The sequence below is a fragment of the Chrysemys picta genome, chromosome 8 (assembly GCF_011386835.1).
Source record: "Chrysemys picta bellii isolate R12L10 chromosome 8, ASM1138683v2, whole genome shotgun sequence".
NCBI classification, from domain to species: Eukaryota; Metazoa; Chordata; order Testudines; family Emydidae; genus Chrysemys; species Chrysemys picta.
The window spans coordinates 103541422-103559266 of NC_088798.1; the positions used below are offsets into that span (position 1 = coordinate 103541422).

Here is a 17845-nt window from a genome sequence, read left to right on the forward strand (position 1 = left end):
GTAAAATTAAATACTGTAACTCTTAGAACGTATTTAGCTTCAGTTGTTGACTCTATGGGTATACCTGCACTGCAATGTAAACCCAGAGTTAGTAGAACTTGAGTTAGCAGAACCTTGAGTATCTACACTCATTTGCAACCCCAAGTTAGGAATTGTTGAATCCTGGGTCCCAACCTGGGGCTCCAGCACCTACACTACATTATGCAGACCTGAGTCCAGCCACCCATATCCCAGACTTCCTACCTTCCTCCCAAAATGTGGCCACTCTAGCCTTTCGTTCATGGTGCAGTGAGAGAAAACTTGACTGTCCACCAAACTTGACTATCCAGAGGACAAAGAAAGACAGTCCATGGGATTGTGGGATATTTTTGGGTTTTGGCAGACTCACAGAGCAAGAATGCAGTGGGGCTGCGTCTACACTGCAAAACAACAGGGCTTGGGTCCCAGCTTGACTCAGGCTCAGACCTTCCACTCCTGTGGACTCCTGTGACCTAGGGTCCGAGCCCTGGGTTAGCACGATTTGTGTGTAGATGAAGGGGTATTAGGCTTGAACCTGAGTTCAAACTCTTGGCTTACACTGCAGTGTATACACACCCTACATCAGTGGTTTTCAAACTTGTTTTTCTGGCGATCCAGCTGAAGAAAATTGTTGATGCCTGCGACCCAACGGAGCTGGGGATGAGGGGTTTGGGGTGTGGGAGAGGCTCAGGGCTGGGGCAGAGGGTTGGGGTACAGGGTGAGGGCTGTGGGGTGGGGCCAGGGATGAGGGGTTTGGGGTGCAGGAAGGGGCTCCGGGTTTGGGGTAGGGCTCAGGCAGGGGATTGGGATGTGGGGCTGGGGCGTGGGCTTACCTCCGGCGGCTCCCCGTCAGCAGCGCAGCCGGGGTGCAGAGGAAGGCTTCCCGCCTGTCCTGGCATCACGGACTGTGCTGTGCCCCGGAAGCGGCCAGCAGTAGGTCCGGCTCCTAGGCAGAGATGCGTAAGCAGCTCCGCGTGGCTCCCGCCTGCAGGCGCCGCCCCCGAGCTCCCACTGACTGGTGCCCGGAGCCAGTGCTTCAGGCAGGTGCAGTGCACGGAGCCCTATGGCCCCCCGCCTAGGGGCCAGACCTGCTGCTCAATATTTTATTTCATCCTCATTGTTCAGCGAGCAGTCCCATCTCTTATTTTCTGCACACTATTCAAACCCTCCTCTGAATACTGAATTTTTAAATTCTTCATAGTCTCTTCTATGATGCTCATCACTGTAGCCTCTGAGTGCTTTGCAAATATTAATGAATTTTGGGTGCCCAATTTGAGATGCCGATTCAGGATGGCCCTTTGTTGCAGCAGCGCTTTGACGTTTCTGCGCCCCCTCTCCCAGTCAGCGGGGGCAGGGGGACACAGCTACATTAAAGCACTGCCACAGCAAAGGACCCTGCAGCGCTTTAATGTCCCTGCCCCTTTTGCCCCCACCCCCCACAGCCTCCAACGGGTGCGGGGGGGGGGGGCAAAGGGAGCAGTTGCTCTGGGGCCAATTTAAAAGGGCCTGGGGCGCCAGATGCTGCTGCCACTAGTGCAGCAGCAGCATCCGTAGCCCTGGGCCCTTTAAATCAACACTGGAGTCCTGGGCAGCACGGGCCAGGGGGCCTGGAAGGGCTGGCTGGGGAATGCTGGCCCCCAGCCCTGCCCCTTCTGCCCGAGGCCCGCCCCTTCCGGGGGCCGGACGCTCTCCCCCGGCCCATACCGGTAAGTGTCCTGACTTATTTTCACCCCTGGCTTTACCATTTTGTAACGTGATTAGCTAAGCGTGTAATTTTATATTTCTAAACATTCTAGCTACCGTAGAACCTCAGAGTTATGAGCACGTCGGGAATGGAGGTTCTTCATAACTCTAAAATGTTTGTTAATTCTGAACAAAACGTTATGGGTGTTCTTTCAAAAAAGTTTACAACTGAACACTGATTGAATACAGCTTTGAAACTTTACTATGCAGAAGAAAAATGCTGTTTTTAACCATCTTAATTTAAATTAAACAAGCACAGAAACAGTTTCTTTACCCGCTCAAAACAGTTGGAGTCTGTTTTCTCAAAAACCAGTGGGAGAACACTTTAACCTGTCTGGTCATTCAATGACAGACCTGCAGGTGGCTATTTTACAACAGAAAAGCTTCAAAAACAGACTCCAAGGAGAAACTGCTGAACTCGAATTGATATGCAAATTAGACACAATCAATTTAAGTTTGAATAAAGACTGGGAATGGCTGAGCCATTACAAACATTGAATCTATCTCCCCTTGTAAGTATTCTCACACTTCTTATCAAACTGTCTGTACTGGGCTATCTTGATTATCACTTCAAAAGTTTTTTTTCTCTTACTTAATTGGCCTCTCAGAGTTGGTAAGACAACTCCCACGTGTTCATGCTCTCTGTATGTGTGTATATATCTCCTCAATATATGTTCCATTCTATGCATCCGAAAAAGTGGGATGTAGCCCACGAAAGCTGATGCTCAAATAAATTTGTTAGTCTCTAAGGTGCCACAAGTACTCCTGTTCTTTTTGCGGATACAGACTAACACGGCTGCTACTCTGAAACCTACATTTGACTGGAGCTGTAAATCAACAATGTATTACCTGACTGGATTTTAAAAGAATCTGAAATATGTGTTCAAAGAGAAAGTGAATAGGGTGTTAATTTTGAAACCTAGTGATGACAATGTGTCTAATACTGTTAACTATTTCACTGCTGATCATTTTAGCAAACATTCAGCTAGTGTGCTTCTCCCAAACCGCTTCCCACACCTTTCCACATGCCAAAAGCTCCAGATGTCTCTTTTCCATTTCCAAAGTCTCCAGCTTCCCCCCGCCCTCAATCATTTAAACAATACAGTTACGTGTTCTCAATGCAAATTTCAGCACACTGGACAATTAAATATTTAAGGGAAGTGTAAAATAAATTGTATTTGATATATTAAATAACACAGGGATTACAGTACTAGTTTTATTATTCATTTAATTCAATACAAAACTCCTTTTTTAAATTTTCTGCAGCTGCTGCAGTATCTACAGTCTGCTGCACTGGAGTGCTGTGAAACTCAAGGGCCTTGCCACAGAATTTAGGTCATGCTTGCCACAGAGCACATAGAGCCTGGGTAAAGATGTCTTCATTTGTTCATCCATGTCCTGACCAACAGGCACTTGCTTTACATCACTCTGCAAAGACTCCTCTCATCAAATCAGCTCCACAGAGCTCTGCATCCACTTTCCTCAGCCAGTGAATTGGGGAGCAGAGGGGTTTGAAAGAGGGGTGAGCCATGACTGAAAAATACTTACATGCTACAACAAAAAAGAAATCCCCAGACCAGCCAACCCACAGATGGACATACTCAGAACTCAGAAATAAAGCAGATCAGGATGATGACAAGGTAACAAGGCACAGGAAAAATCCAGTCTCCAGCCAAGGCTACTCAGGAACGAGAAAATTAAGTACAGCCTATGATAACGGGTTCTCAGCGAGCTCAGGAAGCTATCAGTTTACCAGACTAAGAACTTGGCTGTACCGAGCATTAACTGCTGCTTGTCATTCAGTATGTGGGATCTAACCCCAAACAGGAGCTTTTGCTACTCGAAACACCAGTCTTATCCTTACAGGTCAGAGCACACATAAACAATGGGAAGTTCACAATGGGGGAGAACAAGAGTCTAGTTCAGAGACTCATCACTAAGGTGGGGAGGAAGGGGAACCTAGAGCAGGGGTTCTCAACCTTTTTCTTTCTGAAGCCCCCCCCAACATGCTATTTAAAAAGCTAAGTTGCTCCTGCTTCAGCGTCAGCCCCGAGTGGCAGGGCTCGAGGCCCCGGGCTTCAGCCCCATACAGTGGGGCTTCAGCTTTCTGCCCTGGGCCCCAGCAAGTGTAATGCTGGCCCCGCTTGGCAGACCCCCTGAAACCAGCTCACGGCCCCCCAGCAGGCCCTGGACCCCTGGTTGAGAACCACTGACCTAGGGTACCAGTTTAAAAAGCCTGAATTATCATTGGTTGGGAAGCATTGGCCCATGGGATGCCCCTTTAGAGCTCAATTCTGGGTCGTGGAATTGGTTGCAAAGGGAGAATAAACTTCAGGCTGAAGAAGGAATCCCTAGAGAGGAAAGCATCGTGGAGTGTGTCTGTAGACAGCACTGTATCTGGGGGATGCCTGGGTACCCCGAGGGGGGCGGAAAGGGAACTTCATATTCTGCAGCAGAAAGAAGAGGACAGCCACAGCTGAACACAGAGGCGGTAAAAGGAAGGCTGGCAGCTCCAGAGAGCTATTCATTGCCCAGGTCCCTCTTGCCTTTCTGCCTGCCCCATACCCCAAGTACTGGGAGAGGGATCTAGGATGCATAGCCTGGAGAAAGGGAATACTTGTCAGCCCCTTACTCCAGCGGAGGAGAATGGGTGGTCGGGGGGCGGGAGAGATCCTTAGCCATCCCTTGATTGCAGAAGAGGGCTTGCAAGGGGCTGGCTGCCTTAGGAGGAGTAAGGGGGGGACCCTAGTACTGGGTGCCAGGCTGGAGGGGCAGGAGCTTGGGGAGGGTGCCCAGGCTTAGTGCCTGGCCGGTAGCTCGGGGGCTGGGTGCCCAGAGAGTGGCGGGGGCGGGCTCAGCTCTGGGGCAGGGTCTGCGGTCACTGAAGGCCCGGCTAACGGGTGCAAGGCGAGGGGCCGGGGGAGCCGCGGGAGGGACCCCTCCAGGAGAGCGGGGTCCCTGGCGATGCCCGGCCGGGAGGGAGCCAGCGGGGACCGGCCGCCCCTTACCTTTATGCCCGCTGAAGGCCCCGTACCAGGAGAGCGAGAGCAGGGCGCAGAGGCAGCCGAGCAGCAGGGTGAGGAAGGTGCCATTGCGGAGCCTCATCTCCTCCTCCGCGGCGGTGGGGGAGGCCGCATGTCCCGGGCGCGGCGCGGCCTCAGCCTCCCGGGCCCCGGCCCCGGCGAGGAGCGGAGGCGGCGGGGGCAGCCGCGGTGGGCGGGAGGGACTCGCCTCCTCCTCCGCCTTCGCCCGCTGCCCTCATGCACTGGCCGCGCCCGGCCGGGCCGCCAGCTCCAGCGGGATGGGGCGGCCGCGCGCGGTCCCCGGAGCAGGGAGGGGGCTGCCGCCGGGGAGGGGAAGGGGCGGAGATGGCACCGAGTTAAAGGAGCCGCGCACATGCCGCGGCCGGGCGGACGTGCAAGGGAGGGGGGGCAATGTGCGTGTGCAAGGGCGCCGCGCGCCTTTCCGTGAACAGGTGGCGGCGAATTCACGTGTGCACGCGCAGGCAGGGCCTCGTGAGTGTGCCAGGGCGTGCTCGTGTAAACGGGGCCCTATGCTTGTGCGAGCTCCTGGCCTCATGCGTGCGAGGGCAACCGTGTGCATGATGTGTGTGTGAGTAAGTGTGCACGGAAATCTACGTGCAGATGTGTGTGTGTGTGTGTGTTACTAATCCACAATAAACAGCAGGATGGTAACTTCTAACACTGCCCCACAAAAGGCCGGCAAAGCCCTTGCCCGTTGCGATACCCAATCACAGCAAGGCAGGTGAATGAACGGGGCCAGGCGACAGGCTTTGGGAACTCACTTCACTGTCTGAATAATTAAAACAATAATAATATTAAATACACAACGTCTTCTCCCATATGCAAACGGGAGCTTCCCTGCAATAATCCCATTTTGGGTATTTTCTCTCTCACCCTTTTATGATTAATTCTAAATATGATTCCTTGTATTAAATAATGAAACACTGGATAATACTGCTAACGCTTACTCATTAGTCGCTGTCCTGTTTGTTTTTCCTTTTGATGATTTATATAATAGTGTTTTTTAAATCGCTGTATGAAATTATATTCACTCTGCAATAACCTTTTAACACTTTTAAATTTAAATTTTAAAAGGGAAATTATGAAACACCCAAAACAATGAAAGCGAATACATTCACAGCTAGCGGGTAAATAAACCATACATCTAAGTTGCAAGCATCTTATTTACTGCCTTCAATCACTTTATTGTGCCTCATTCTTCATCTTTATTAGTATATTCAGTATGTCAATATTTTTACTTGGTGTCAGCTTGAACATCGATGTAGTTTTCAGCGTGTGAAGCTGCACAGATGCTGGGGATATTATATTCATTACTTTTCATCCTCACTTTTGTGGCAACGAAAACGTGCTGCATGTTGGGGGAAAAAACAGGGTTATATGCTACAGATATCCTACAGACTGAATAATCTACATTAAATTGCCCTCTCAATTCATCTGTGAGAATATGTCCTTGATAGAGAAGCTTTCAGAGTGAGGGGGGTTATTTTTTCTGTTGAACTTAAAAGTTTTGGGGAAACATTTTACGTGACAACATTTAAAACGTCATTTTAGGAGTTGGGGCGGGAAATGTTTATAATACAAACACAGACATACGTTTAGCTGGAATAGTGCTAGTAGTAGGCAACACTATTCAAGAAAAAACACTGTATCCTTAGTATACACCTGATAGCCTCACAGGGGCTCGTACTTCCTAGCAGAAGTCAAAGAAGATACACTAAAGTAAAAACACTGCATCATTGGTTGCATTCTATGTTAATCTGAAAAATGCAGCAGCACAAAAACCAGCATGGATTTGTTCTCCTCCTGATATTTCTAAAGTTTGATTGAAGACACAAAATGCAATGGAATGGAAGTGATGTGTCCGGATGTCCTGCATTGGGTGCAGCCAAGCCAGCAGCGCCACCTGCTGTTTCCACCATGGCGTTGAGCACCGGAGGGAGAGAAGAAAGTGAGTGGTATTTGTGGAGTCACTATTCTATTTCGGAAACGGAAGTTAAGAGGTGGGCTGGCGCTACCTGGCTATGCTGATGGATGGGGTCTGAGGGCGAGAAAGAGAGAATGCCTGTGAGCTCTTTTGTATAGAAGCGGCTTTCAACTAAAACCCCATAATCAAATATTCCCAACCTTGAAGGGATTTGGAATCTAAATCTAGATCTAAAATTGAATGTTGCAGCTGATCCCCACCTCTGTAATGGGCCAAACCAAAACCCTGGATCCAGACAGTCCCAAACTTTGTCAGAGAAAGGGGGTATCAAAATACAGATTTCAGATCTGAATTGTGTATCTCATTCTGGTCCTTCTCTAGATTTATATTCAAAAAGCACTGGTGACACACCACACATTTGTCTCCACTGGGATGAAGGAGAGGAAATGGAGGAACAATGTGCAATAAAGACAGCACAGTATATAATGGTTCAGTCCTGTGTTTACCAACAGGTTTAGTTCTCAGTTCTAATGTTCTCATTTTGTAATGTTATTTTCCATCATAGGAAACACTAAATAGTCCAGAGAAGTAGGATTAAACCCTCTGTGTCATAACCTAATTTATCACCCCTCCCACCCACACAATATGTCACCCTTATCATCCAAAGCACATTTCTGAGTGCTTTCTCTAGCTTTCTCCATAGCTCATTGCACTTAGTATGAAATTGAAAATACGCTGCAGCTGTGCAGAACAAAACAGACTGTCATTGACAAAGGCCCTGCACACCAGAAATATGTTTTATTACAGGAAGAATAACTAAATCATTATAAATAAATATGCCAAGGATTTAAAAAGGCAGTGTTTGACAACAAAGTGGGGGGAATAGATTGGCAGTCTTTGTTATGGAGCATGATGGAATATCTGCACTGATTCATGACATCCTGTACTGGATTATAGTTGTTCCATAACGAGTTGGAATTATGTCACAAGAGGCTGGCACTCAGTCACAGCAATTCCTCCCAGGTACACAATATGGTCATGACATTTTCATCATCGGAGCATTGCTACTCTTGGACAGATTCTCAAAAAATATATTTGATTAAAATTGTATGAGATGGTTACGACTGGTTTTCCCCCATATGTCCTTTCCCAACATTGACTTTTACCAAGATATTTCTGTGTAAACGGAGCTTTCCTATTTCTAAACTACTGCTTCCTCAATAGGTACTTTGTGATGTGCTTGTTTACACAGTGATAAAACTACCATTCCATAGTCCTTACTGAGGCCTTCTCTACTCTGCATTTCTAGCCAAACACATTTGTGTAGACATGACTGAGGCAGTGTGTTTTGGACTGGTGCAGTTTACCCTAGTTTAAAACTTACCTGATTCCACCAGCCTGATTCCATCAGCCTCCACCCCAAATCCCACTTTGCCTCCAGCATTTATAATGGTGTTAAATATATAAAAAGGTGTTTTTAATTTATAAGGAGGTCACACTCAGAGGCTTGCTATATGAAAGGGGTCACCGGTACAAAAGTTTGATAACCACTGATTTAGTGGGTTCTAAGAATAGGTAAGTTTAATATAATAGCAGGCAAACAGCCCAGATATACGTAGCCACTGAAGTCCCTGCAGGTGTGCTTGGCAGAGTTTTATGAACATTTTAATATGCAAATATGTCCTGATCAATGTGGCTTTGCAGTGCACATTTGCTGTCATTTTAGCAAAGGCATTTAATCTTAGTTAAGGAAATGGCATCTAATGTCTACTGAGAGTAAATCAATGATGGATGAACATGGCAAAGGGAAGCTATTGCCTGGAAAAGCAACATAATTTTTAAAGGACTTGAAACTAGAAGGTTATAACCTCAAGTTGTTTGCCAAGCTGTTGACCAATAGTAATCAGATTTTGAAATGATTTGGTCTGTTTTCGTCTGTTCATATGGTAATTTTATTGTATTTAAATCAGCCAGGAGAGTTACACAAAGGATGCATTTGACCCATTTTCTTTACTGCCCACAAGCAAATTAACATATTGAAACTGATTTTGTTTGTCTGTAAACAAGGCTAAACAAAAGAAGCCTGATCCTGAATACCTTATTCACACACATAATTCTTACTTACTGGAGTCATTCCATTGACTTCATTAGTACTATTCTAGTAAATAAAGATTGCTCCTGTAAGACAATTGAGACATTAACCCCTGAATTCTGTCATCTCTGTGTTGCAAGTTCAAATCCAGCCCACATTGCCATTTAGTGAAATGTGCTTTACAGGAATGTGATAAGAGCTAATCTCATACCAAGTACCTACAATTTTTGACTTGTTCTGCTCTGCGAGACAACAATGCCATGCAGATACCTTCAACCTATCATGTGAAATCATAACTCAGCTGGTATAGCCAGCAACCACACACCGGCAGCAGCGTTTTCACCTTCAGAAAATAGTTGAAACCTTAAGCCATACCAGGTCCTGTCTCCTGTATTTAAATATACATGTTAAACCTGGTAAACAGGAAGCAATAAATATGTTTAGCTGGGGCCAAGGGGGAAAACTTGATGAGAAGGAAGCAGGTAAGGTCTGATCGTGCACATATCACTTGAGATTTTGTTGCCATCTGAGAGTTCAAGAAAAATCACTTAATACTATTTAGTGCATCATATCTAATTTGTTTATTTTTACTTTTGTAAAATTCACCTATTACCCTGTTCTGTGGGTATATATACAAACATTAGAATAACATTCATAATTTACTAATAGACAAATTAATTAGGTTTCAGAGTAGCAGCCGTGTTAGTCTGTATCCGCAAAAAGAACAGGAGTACTTGTGGCACCTTAGAGACTAACAAATTTATTAGAGCATAAGCTTTCGTGGGCTACTGCCCACTTCTTCGGATGCATAATTAATTAGGGTTTCACCCCAGGATATAGGTCTTTATCATTTCCATAATCACACTTTTCCCTCATAAAGATCTGAATAAGTGGATGGGATTTATACCATACAGTGCAGCTCAACAACACTTAGCCTGTCAAAAAAACAGGGGGAGTAAAGCAGTGTTGCCAACTCTTGCAATTTTATCATCAGTCTTGCAATATTTGGTGTTTTTCTTAAAGCCCTTTCCCCTCATGCTCCTGAAGTCATGTGATTATATGAGACAATCAGCTTTCATTTTTCTTAAAAGAAAGATTCTAACTCTTGCGAATTAAGAGAAAAGCTTGAAAATATGAACTGCAAAGACTCAAACTCCTAAAGGTAAATAAAAATAACATTTAAAAAAAAACAGCATGATTTTTAAGCCAGTCTCATGATTTTTGAACACTTGGGGTTGGCAACAGAGAATAAATTTCAGACCCGAGCCTGCAACTGAAAATACCTTGTCAGCTAGGGTTGCCAGGCATCCAGTTTTCGACCAGAACGCCCAGTCGAAAAGGGACCCTGGTGTGCACTAACCAGGCTGCTAAAACTCTGGTCGGTGGTGCAGCGGGGCTAAGGCAGGCTCCCTACCCTGCCTGCCCTGGCTCCGCATGGCTCCTGGAAACAGCCAGCATGTCCGGCTCCTAGGCAAAGGGGCTCTGTGCGCTGCCCTTGCCCCAAGCACCAGCTCCGCAGCTCCCATTGGCCAGGAACCGCGGCCAATGGGAGTTGTAAGGGCAGCACCTGTGGGGCGGGTGCAGGCAGCATGCAGAGCCCCCTGACCCGTCCCTCCGCCTAAGAGACAGACATTCCAGGAGCCATCTGAGGTAAGCGCCCAATTGGAGCCCACACCCTGAACCCCCTTCCTCATCCCAACTCCCTGCCCCAGCCCTGAACCCCCTCCCACACCTAAACTCCCTTCCAGAGCCTGCACCCCACACCCCCTCCTGAATCCCAACCTCCTGCCCCAGCCCTGAGTCTCCTCCTGCACGCCGAACCCCAGAGCCCCCTCCTCCATCCCAAACCACTCATTTCTGGCCCCACCCCAGAGCCCACCTCAACCCCCTGCCCCAGCCTGGTGAAAGTGAGTGAGAATGGGGGAGAGAGCGATGGAGGGAGTGGGGATACAGTGAGCGGCGGTGGGGCCTTGGGGCAGGGCAAGGGTGTTCAGTTTTGTGTGATTAGAAAGTTGGCAACCCTATTGTCAGCAGCGAAGAGAGGTTTAAATCTAGAGGCTGTTATAAAGGTATCATACAAATTAGGAATGGAAAAGATCTATTAAATCTAGAGATAGATTTAAGCAGCAATTTATATCCAGAGTTTAACCTCCTCAAACTTCAGAGGCTTTTGGGTCCCTCCCTGGTTTTGCTTTGGCCCATCCCCCATTCCAGTTCAGGGCTGTTCCAGCCAGTTTATTTGCTGTTGTATATTTTCCCCATGATGAGTGACCTCACTTCCTGTTTATTTTGCATGTCAGTGTGCTTGAGAGGCAGGTTCTACAGACTGTTTTACCACTGTATAAAGGTTCTTGAATGATCTTTAGAAAAGCAAAAACATTATTGTAAATAAGGCACTTAAAACTAGCCACATTTGAATTCTTTAATTTAAGGAGATGGCCACAGGTAATATTTCCTAAAGAACACACTCTGGTGTATATGTAAAAAATATATATTTTTCTCACTCTCTGGTTCTTAAGTTCTTATATTTGTATAACACTAATTGATGCTCCAATTAAAATTGGTGTTGACTGATTAGCTGTCCTGTGTAAAAAGAACAGGAGTACTTGTGGCACCTTAGAGACTAACAAATTTATTTGAGCATAAGCTTTCGTGGGCTACAGCCCACTTCATTGGATGTCTGATGAAGTGGGCTGTAGCCCACGAAAGCTTATGCTCTAATAAATTTGTTAGTCTCTAAAGTGCCACAAATACTCCTGTTCTTTTTGCAGATACAGACTAACACGGCTGCTACTCTGAAACCTGTCCTGTGTAAGAATCCTGACATTTCACAGCTAACCTTCAGGATAGCTTAACCTCAAAATATGAAAATAAGACTGGCTGCTGCTTTCTCTCCTGCCTGTGACCTTGAGAGAGAAAGAAAATTCCCTCTACATCCAGTCTTACATAGAGATTTTTCTGATTCTGGCCATTCACCTGTAGGACCCCAGAAGGCATGCAGAAGCAGGAGATAACTGCATGAGAACTGACACTGATATGAAGAAAGCAGGAAGGAGAGCTCTGACACAATCCAACCTAACACAGCAATGAGTAAACGTTTCAGATCTAAGCTCCCTGCAATCCCAGCCTGAAATAACAACAAGGAGTCTGGTGGCACCTTAAAGACTAACAGATTTATTTGGGCATAAGCGTTCGTGAGTAAAAACCTCACTTCTTTGGATGCATAGAGTGAAAGTTACAGATGCAGGCATTATAATAATTATATTGTTAGTCTTTAAGGTGCCACCAGACTCCTCATTGTTTTTGTAGATACAGACTAACACGGCTACCCCCTGATACTTGACAGCCTGAAATATTCTTTCAGTGACTCTCGGGTTAGGAGAAAGGACTGTCTCCTTCCTCCCGAGGAGCAGAGTAATTATTTCTCATAGTCACAGGACCCGAAGAACTCTGACTCGAGCCTGGATTCTGCAGGCTGCAAATCACCCCATACTGACCTGCTCCTGTGCCAATGACGAAGCAAAATGTCTGTGTGTATGTCTGTGGGAGGGGAATGTTAGATCACTGATCCCAAGCATTATCTAATCCCCAGTCTACAGCTCCGTCCCCAAGCTGTGGGGAGAAAGGAAAGTGATCATCACGGGACTCAGCTGAGTCACAGCCATCTGACTTAGTTCCTTTAAGTAGTCCAAGAGGGTCCATCAGGGGGGTTCCAGAGGGCCGACATCAAATTGTGGGAAGATTTTATGTGTATATATTTCAAAGTTAGGAAAACTCTAGAAGGAGCATACTGACATAAAAAAGAAAGACAGAGTGACTCAGCCTAGGTAGACCGGGAACCTCCTTTAGTTTTTGGCTTTATGCACAGTCCCTGCTGCAACTGATCTCAACTCTACTTCCAAGCTAGCTGCAGTTCCCACATTTGAAGATCCCCCCCATTAAACTAATGTAGGTGGAACTGGTACCCCAAACACTAGCTCAACACCATGCAGAATACATCATGCTGTCATCCTTTTGTCCACATAAACCCTTTGGGGCAGGATTGTTTTGATACAAGAGTCCCTTCTCAGCTGAAAAAGTATTATTATTCCATGAGCATAAGCATTCTGCTTAGTGCTTTGCAAAGAAGAGATAGTACCTGAGCCGAGGAGTTTATAGTTTTGTACTATGTATAGTTTGGACACACACAGTACATGGTGAATGAGCCTGTGGTATAGGAGTTGCCTGGTCACTTTAAAAAAGGCTTCCGAGTAGAAGGCAGTTTGAAGAGGGATTTGAGGGAAGAAAAGAGGAAGATTGTAGGAAAGCTGAAATGCTGAGCCCCTTCTCTCCCTCACATAGCTCCAGAATTGTAGATTTTCATGGAATCAGACATGGGAAATCAGTAGTCAGAGCAGTCTTTTACAAAGGCTTCTAAACAAAACAAGTGTATCACAAAATTCTGTCCTATTAACCCCAGTCTTGTACACATATATACAGTACTTTACTCATCATCTGATTGACTGTAACCATTTTAAGACTTTTAAAAGCTCCCTCTGTCTCTTTTATTGTTTTCTGTTAGAGTTAATGCTTGTTCAAAAATGAAAACTGCAGCAATTTTCCAGGCAGGTGTCAACCGTATTTAATTACACTTCCTTCCTGGGCTTCCCCACTGAAAGCTTTCATGACAGAAAAGCCAAAAATAGCATCCACAAGAAAACATAAGAAAAATGATCAAAGCTCATATGAACCCCAAGATCTCCAGGCCAACTTTAGCCATGGAAGCGCAAGGAAAAAATATGCAAGCTGTGAAGCCAGAAATGTAAGGCCAAGGTTAATCATAGAAGCACAGACATAAGATCTTTTCAATTTTGATCATAATTCAGTCTAGTCCCAGTGCAGGATTGTTCCCTATAAAATACCTTCTAAATTGGTTCCCATACTTCAGAGATACAATCAAAAAGTGCACAAACCTTAACATTTTCCTGTCTCTGGCCAAACATGACAAAGACCCTAGAAGGATCACTACTTTAAAAGCTCTTTGGAAGTTGTTCGATTAAATAACCATATGAAGTGGATAGGCAGAACAAGACAAATGTTAGATGAAGCCCAGTTTAACTTCCAAAGAGATTTAATCTCTCTCACATCCACCTATTTTTCTGAAACACTCTTTTTTTCTCCAAAAAGACGAGAATAGTCTAGAGGGAGAGAGGACCTTCTATTATAGAGAACATGAGGATTATTCACAGTAATAAGTGAATGTGTCAAACTCAGTTTAGATTCTTAGATGTCATCTTCAGGTAGCTGCGAAGTTCTCCACACATACACTTCTGTTCCTGTGGCAACAATTAAGTGTAGGGAAAGGGGGCTTTAGCTGGATCAGATCCCCTATGAGAAGCTCTGCAGAGCAGGAGAAAGGACTGTGATATGGGACACAGTTGAATTACAGACAGATAAGATAAGCAAATAACAGTACCCTTTATGAGGCCCCAGAGTGCAAATTCCAAATACTTGCCTTTGTTGTTATTTTTCAGCTAGGAAACTTCTGGAAGGAGCATGATGTCATAAACAGAAGACCTAACATGACTCAATACACACCAATCAGGACAGGCAAACTTCCTCTGGCTTTTGGCCACCTTTCATATTTGCTAACTGAGTTAAAGTTCACACTAGCCAAATATTAGATCTGCTTCTGTTTTTAATTTGGTGCAGCTCTTGCTTTTTATGGATTTATAAATTAATCTGGGAGACTGGAGCAACAGTATTTAGCACATCTGTGAGAGGGATGGAGAAATCCTTACATCCCAAAAGAACTCTATAGGACAAACATTTGTGGAGGGTGAATAGGAATGGAATACACCTCTCTTGCACTTGTTTAAATACTACCCAAATTTTTAATACCAAAAATTGTTAGTGTTTCTGTGTTTGAGGCCAGGTTAGTGCCAATAGAAAGTCAACTGATGTTCTGAGACCATTTCCTAGTAGGGACAAAGGTCCACCTTCACGAATAACACTAATTGGCACCATTGGCAGTGTCAGCACAGAGACAAAGGACAGAAAGTACATATAGGCCTACAGGTGAGCCTGCCAGGACATGACTGAGGTACACTGGCAAAGACAGCGTGGGGAGGGGCATCTTTGTATTGCTGGTGGACATACTGTTTCTATTTTGTGGATAAACAGAAGACTTCAGTCTCCTGTAATGTCAAGTCCATAACTTTCACCAACATTTTGAAATAATCCCAAATTTAAATTAGATGAAAAAAAGAGAGGGCTAGTGGATTATGTCTCTGTTTGACCACAAACCCTTTCATGTTTAGGATCATTAGCCCCATGTACCTGTGTTTACAAACCTAGTAAAATGTTTCATTACAGACACAGCACTATTTATCTGCTCATGTGTTTAAACAGTTCAAGCCAGATCAATGCCATAAAACATTATTATCAAGCAACTCAAGTGATTCTTCCTAAGGCAAAAAGAGCAATTCAGTCTACTATAAAAATAAATATACTTGAAATAAAAAACATGTCATAATTAATTTAAAATTTACTTGTGTCTTCAAACATTTAATTGATTAACTGGGAAGGCTGAGTATACTGCTGAGTTTAAAATATGTCTTTTTTTTATTTTTTTTTTATTTCTTCATCCTAAAAAAGAAATAAATCTTTCTCTTAACTTTAAAGAGCATTTAATTCATGACAAGGCCACTCAAGATTTCCCATTAGGTTAAGAACTATGTGTCACTAAAAATCGCAGGCCCTTAAGGTGAAATGAAATTAACACCAACTGGGAACCTAATACTCATTGATCCATCTTTAATTATACTTGGGAGATTCAGACAGCTTCTTCTGCCAGCTGGACTCTTATCTGACCTGATTAAGGATCCTGTCAACTGTATCTGATCTGCAAATATTGCTGCCAACAAACTTGGAAAGCCCACAAACATCCTTCTTGATGTCAGCAAGCAGCTATTTTTAGGTCCCAAAAATCCAGATCCAGGAGAGATTATTAGGACAATTACTTAGCTACACTTACTAAGAGGAGGGCAGGTATACGCTACCTTTTGAATATGAGGCAGATCTTGTTAATTAACACATTTGCCTTCTGATTATCAAAGAGTATGGATTTTGGAGCCCCATTCCACCAATCACTCTGTCCTGCCTATCATTGCTCGATAACATTATGGAAGCAACACAACCAGTCAGGGCTAAAGGGTCTCAGATGCCATGTCTACCACAGAGAGAGGTACAGTAACACTACTGTGTCTCAGTGCTGAAGGTCCTTGGATATCATACTGTGGCATAGCAGAAGTTATGCAGTCATGTCTCCATACCAGAGGTTCTTGGATGCTGTGTTGTAAAATGACAGAAGCACCAATTTAATTTTCATTCCTCAGTGTTGTAGGTTCTTGAATGATGCACAGATGTTGTTGTTGTATTTAACTAACCAAGTTTAAAACCACTGACAAGCCTGAGATATCAAAACCAGCTGGCAGCTGCTGGAGGGTGCTGAAGATTTGTTAAATCACTTTCAGATTAACTGAATCATATTTCCATTACACTGAGACCTGGAGACATTAAATATTATCTGTAATCACTCATTCATTTGAAGCTCTTATACAGAGCTTTAGAGTTGTATATTTTGATTAAAGGAACCCAACACCCTCTCGCTTGTCTCCTACACTTGGAACCATTCATTCTTTTGTGCTGGGAGACAGATTTCCTCAGCACATCTATTGCCAAAAGTGGACTAGTTGAAATCTGAAGGTAGCATGGAGTTAAATAGCCCTGTTAAAGCAGAGTCAAATAAAAAGAAACTGCTGGCTTTGTTGAGAAGAGGCAAAAAAGACTGGGGTCTGGAAAGAGTATAAAAGGAAGAAAGATAAGAGAAAACCAGAAAGAGGGGAACACACACGAGGTGTACAAGGATAAAAAGGCACTGGAGGAAGAATAATATGAATACAGTTCTAATGTACAGATTTCTGAATCTTGCAACTTGTCTCACTCCCTGTTGGTATTCAAAACACTTCAGGGAGGGGCAAGAGTCCAACACACAGCAGAATCTGCTGTATTATATTACTTTTTGGGGTGAGCACAGTGGATTAAATAGCAAACACAAACTGTCCATTATAACTGTCTCGTGTTTCATCAACAATAGATTTACAATGGATGGTTAGTAATTTGTACTAGTACAAGTAAAACAATAATATAGCATCACAAAAGGTGAACAAATAGTGTAAAGAGTGAGGCGTACAACAGGTGTTTAAAACGCATTTCTTCAGAGCAGTACCATGTCTATATTGTATTTGTACATTACCTAGCACAATGGGGCCCCAGTCCTGACCGGGTTCTTTGAATGCTGCCAGAACACAAATAATTACGTATTAACTCTTGTTATTGATGTTGTAGATAAAAACCATACTTTTCCTAAAATATTCTTTTTAATCCAATTGCATCTTTCTAAATTGTGCTTTAGACTCAATGGGCCAAATTCATCCCCAGTATATCTGTATTACCTTCAGTGGTTTTACACGGAGGATGAACTATTGGCCTTAGTGTGAACATCAGTTTAATTCAGTCCCAAGTCCTGTGGTCTTTCTGACCACCTATGGAGCCACTTGCAACACCTTCTATGTTACCTAATGCTCTTGCGGGGGCCTGAACCCCACCCAAAACATCAGGTGGGCGTGGGCAGCTAGTGCCAGGCAGGCCTTCCTCACCTCCATCTCCTCTGACTGGAGCAGAGGGGAAAGTGCTGAGTCACGGTTACCTATGGCTTGGACAAGGCGAGTTCCCTGTGGGCTGTCGCCACCCACTCGGGATCGGGTATCGCTACCTCCCAGTGGCGAGAGCCAAATACCTCCCTCTCCTCAAGCCCCACCCCAGGCTCTAGCCGCCTTTCCTCCCCTACCGTCCTTTCACTCTCCAGAGCTTCCCCCCCCCAGTCTCCTCAGGCTCCAGACCCACATCTCCTCAGTCTCAAGACCCCCACCCCCCGTCTCCTCAGGCTTCAGACCACGCCCCCAAATCTAGATACCCCGCCCC

General features: G+C 44.8%; 1 protein-coding gene across 1 annotated transcript in view; it reads right to left on the minus strand.

Annotated features, from left to right (window-relative positions):
* The window catches only part of MGAT4B (alpha-1,3-mannosyl-glycoprotein 4-beta-N-acetylglucosaminyltransferase B), a 90785-nt gene extending 85770 nt beyond the window's left edge, over positions 1 to 5015 (minus strand). The window contains exon 1 of the mRNA XM_005295835.5: positions 4770 to 5015. Within this exon, the coding sequence (XP_005295892.1) occupies positions 4770 to 4866 (97 nt within the window). The 5' untranslated portion in view covers positions 4867 to 5015. The remainder of the gene's footprint in view (positions 1 to 4769) is intronic.
* Positions 5016 to 17845: the final 12830 nt, after the last annotated feature.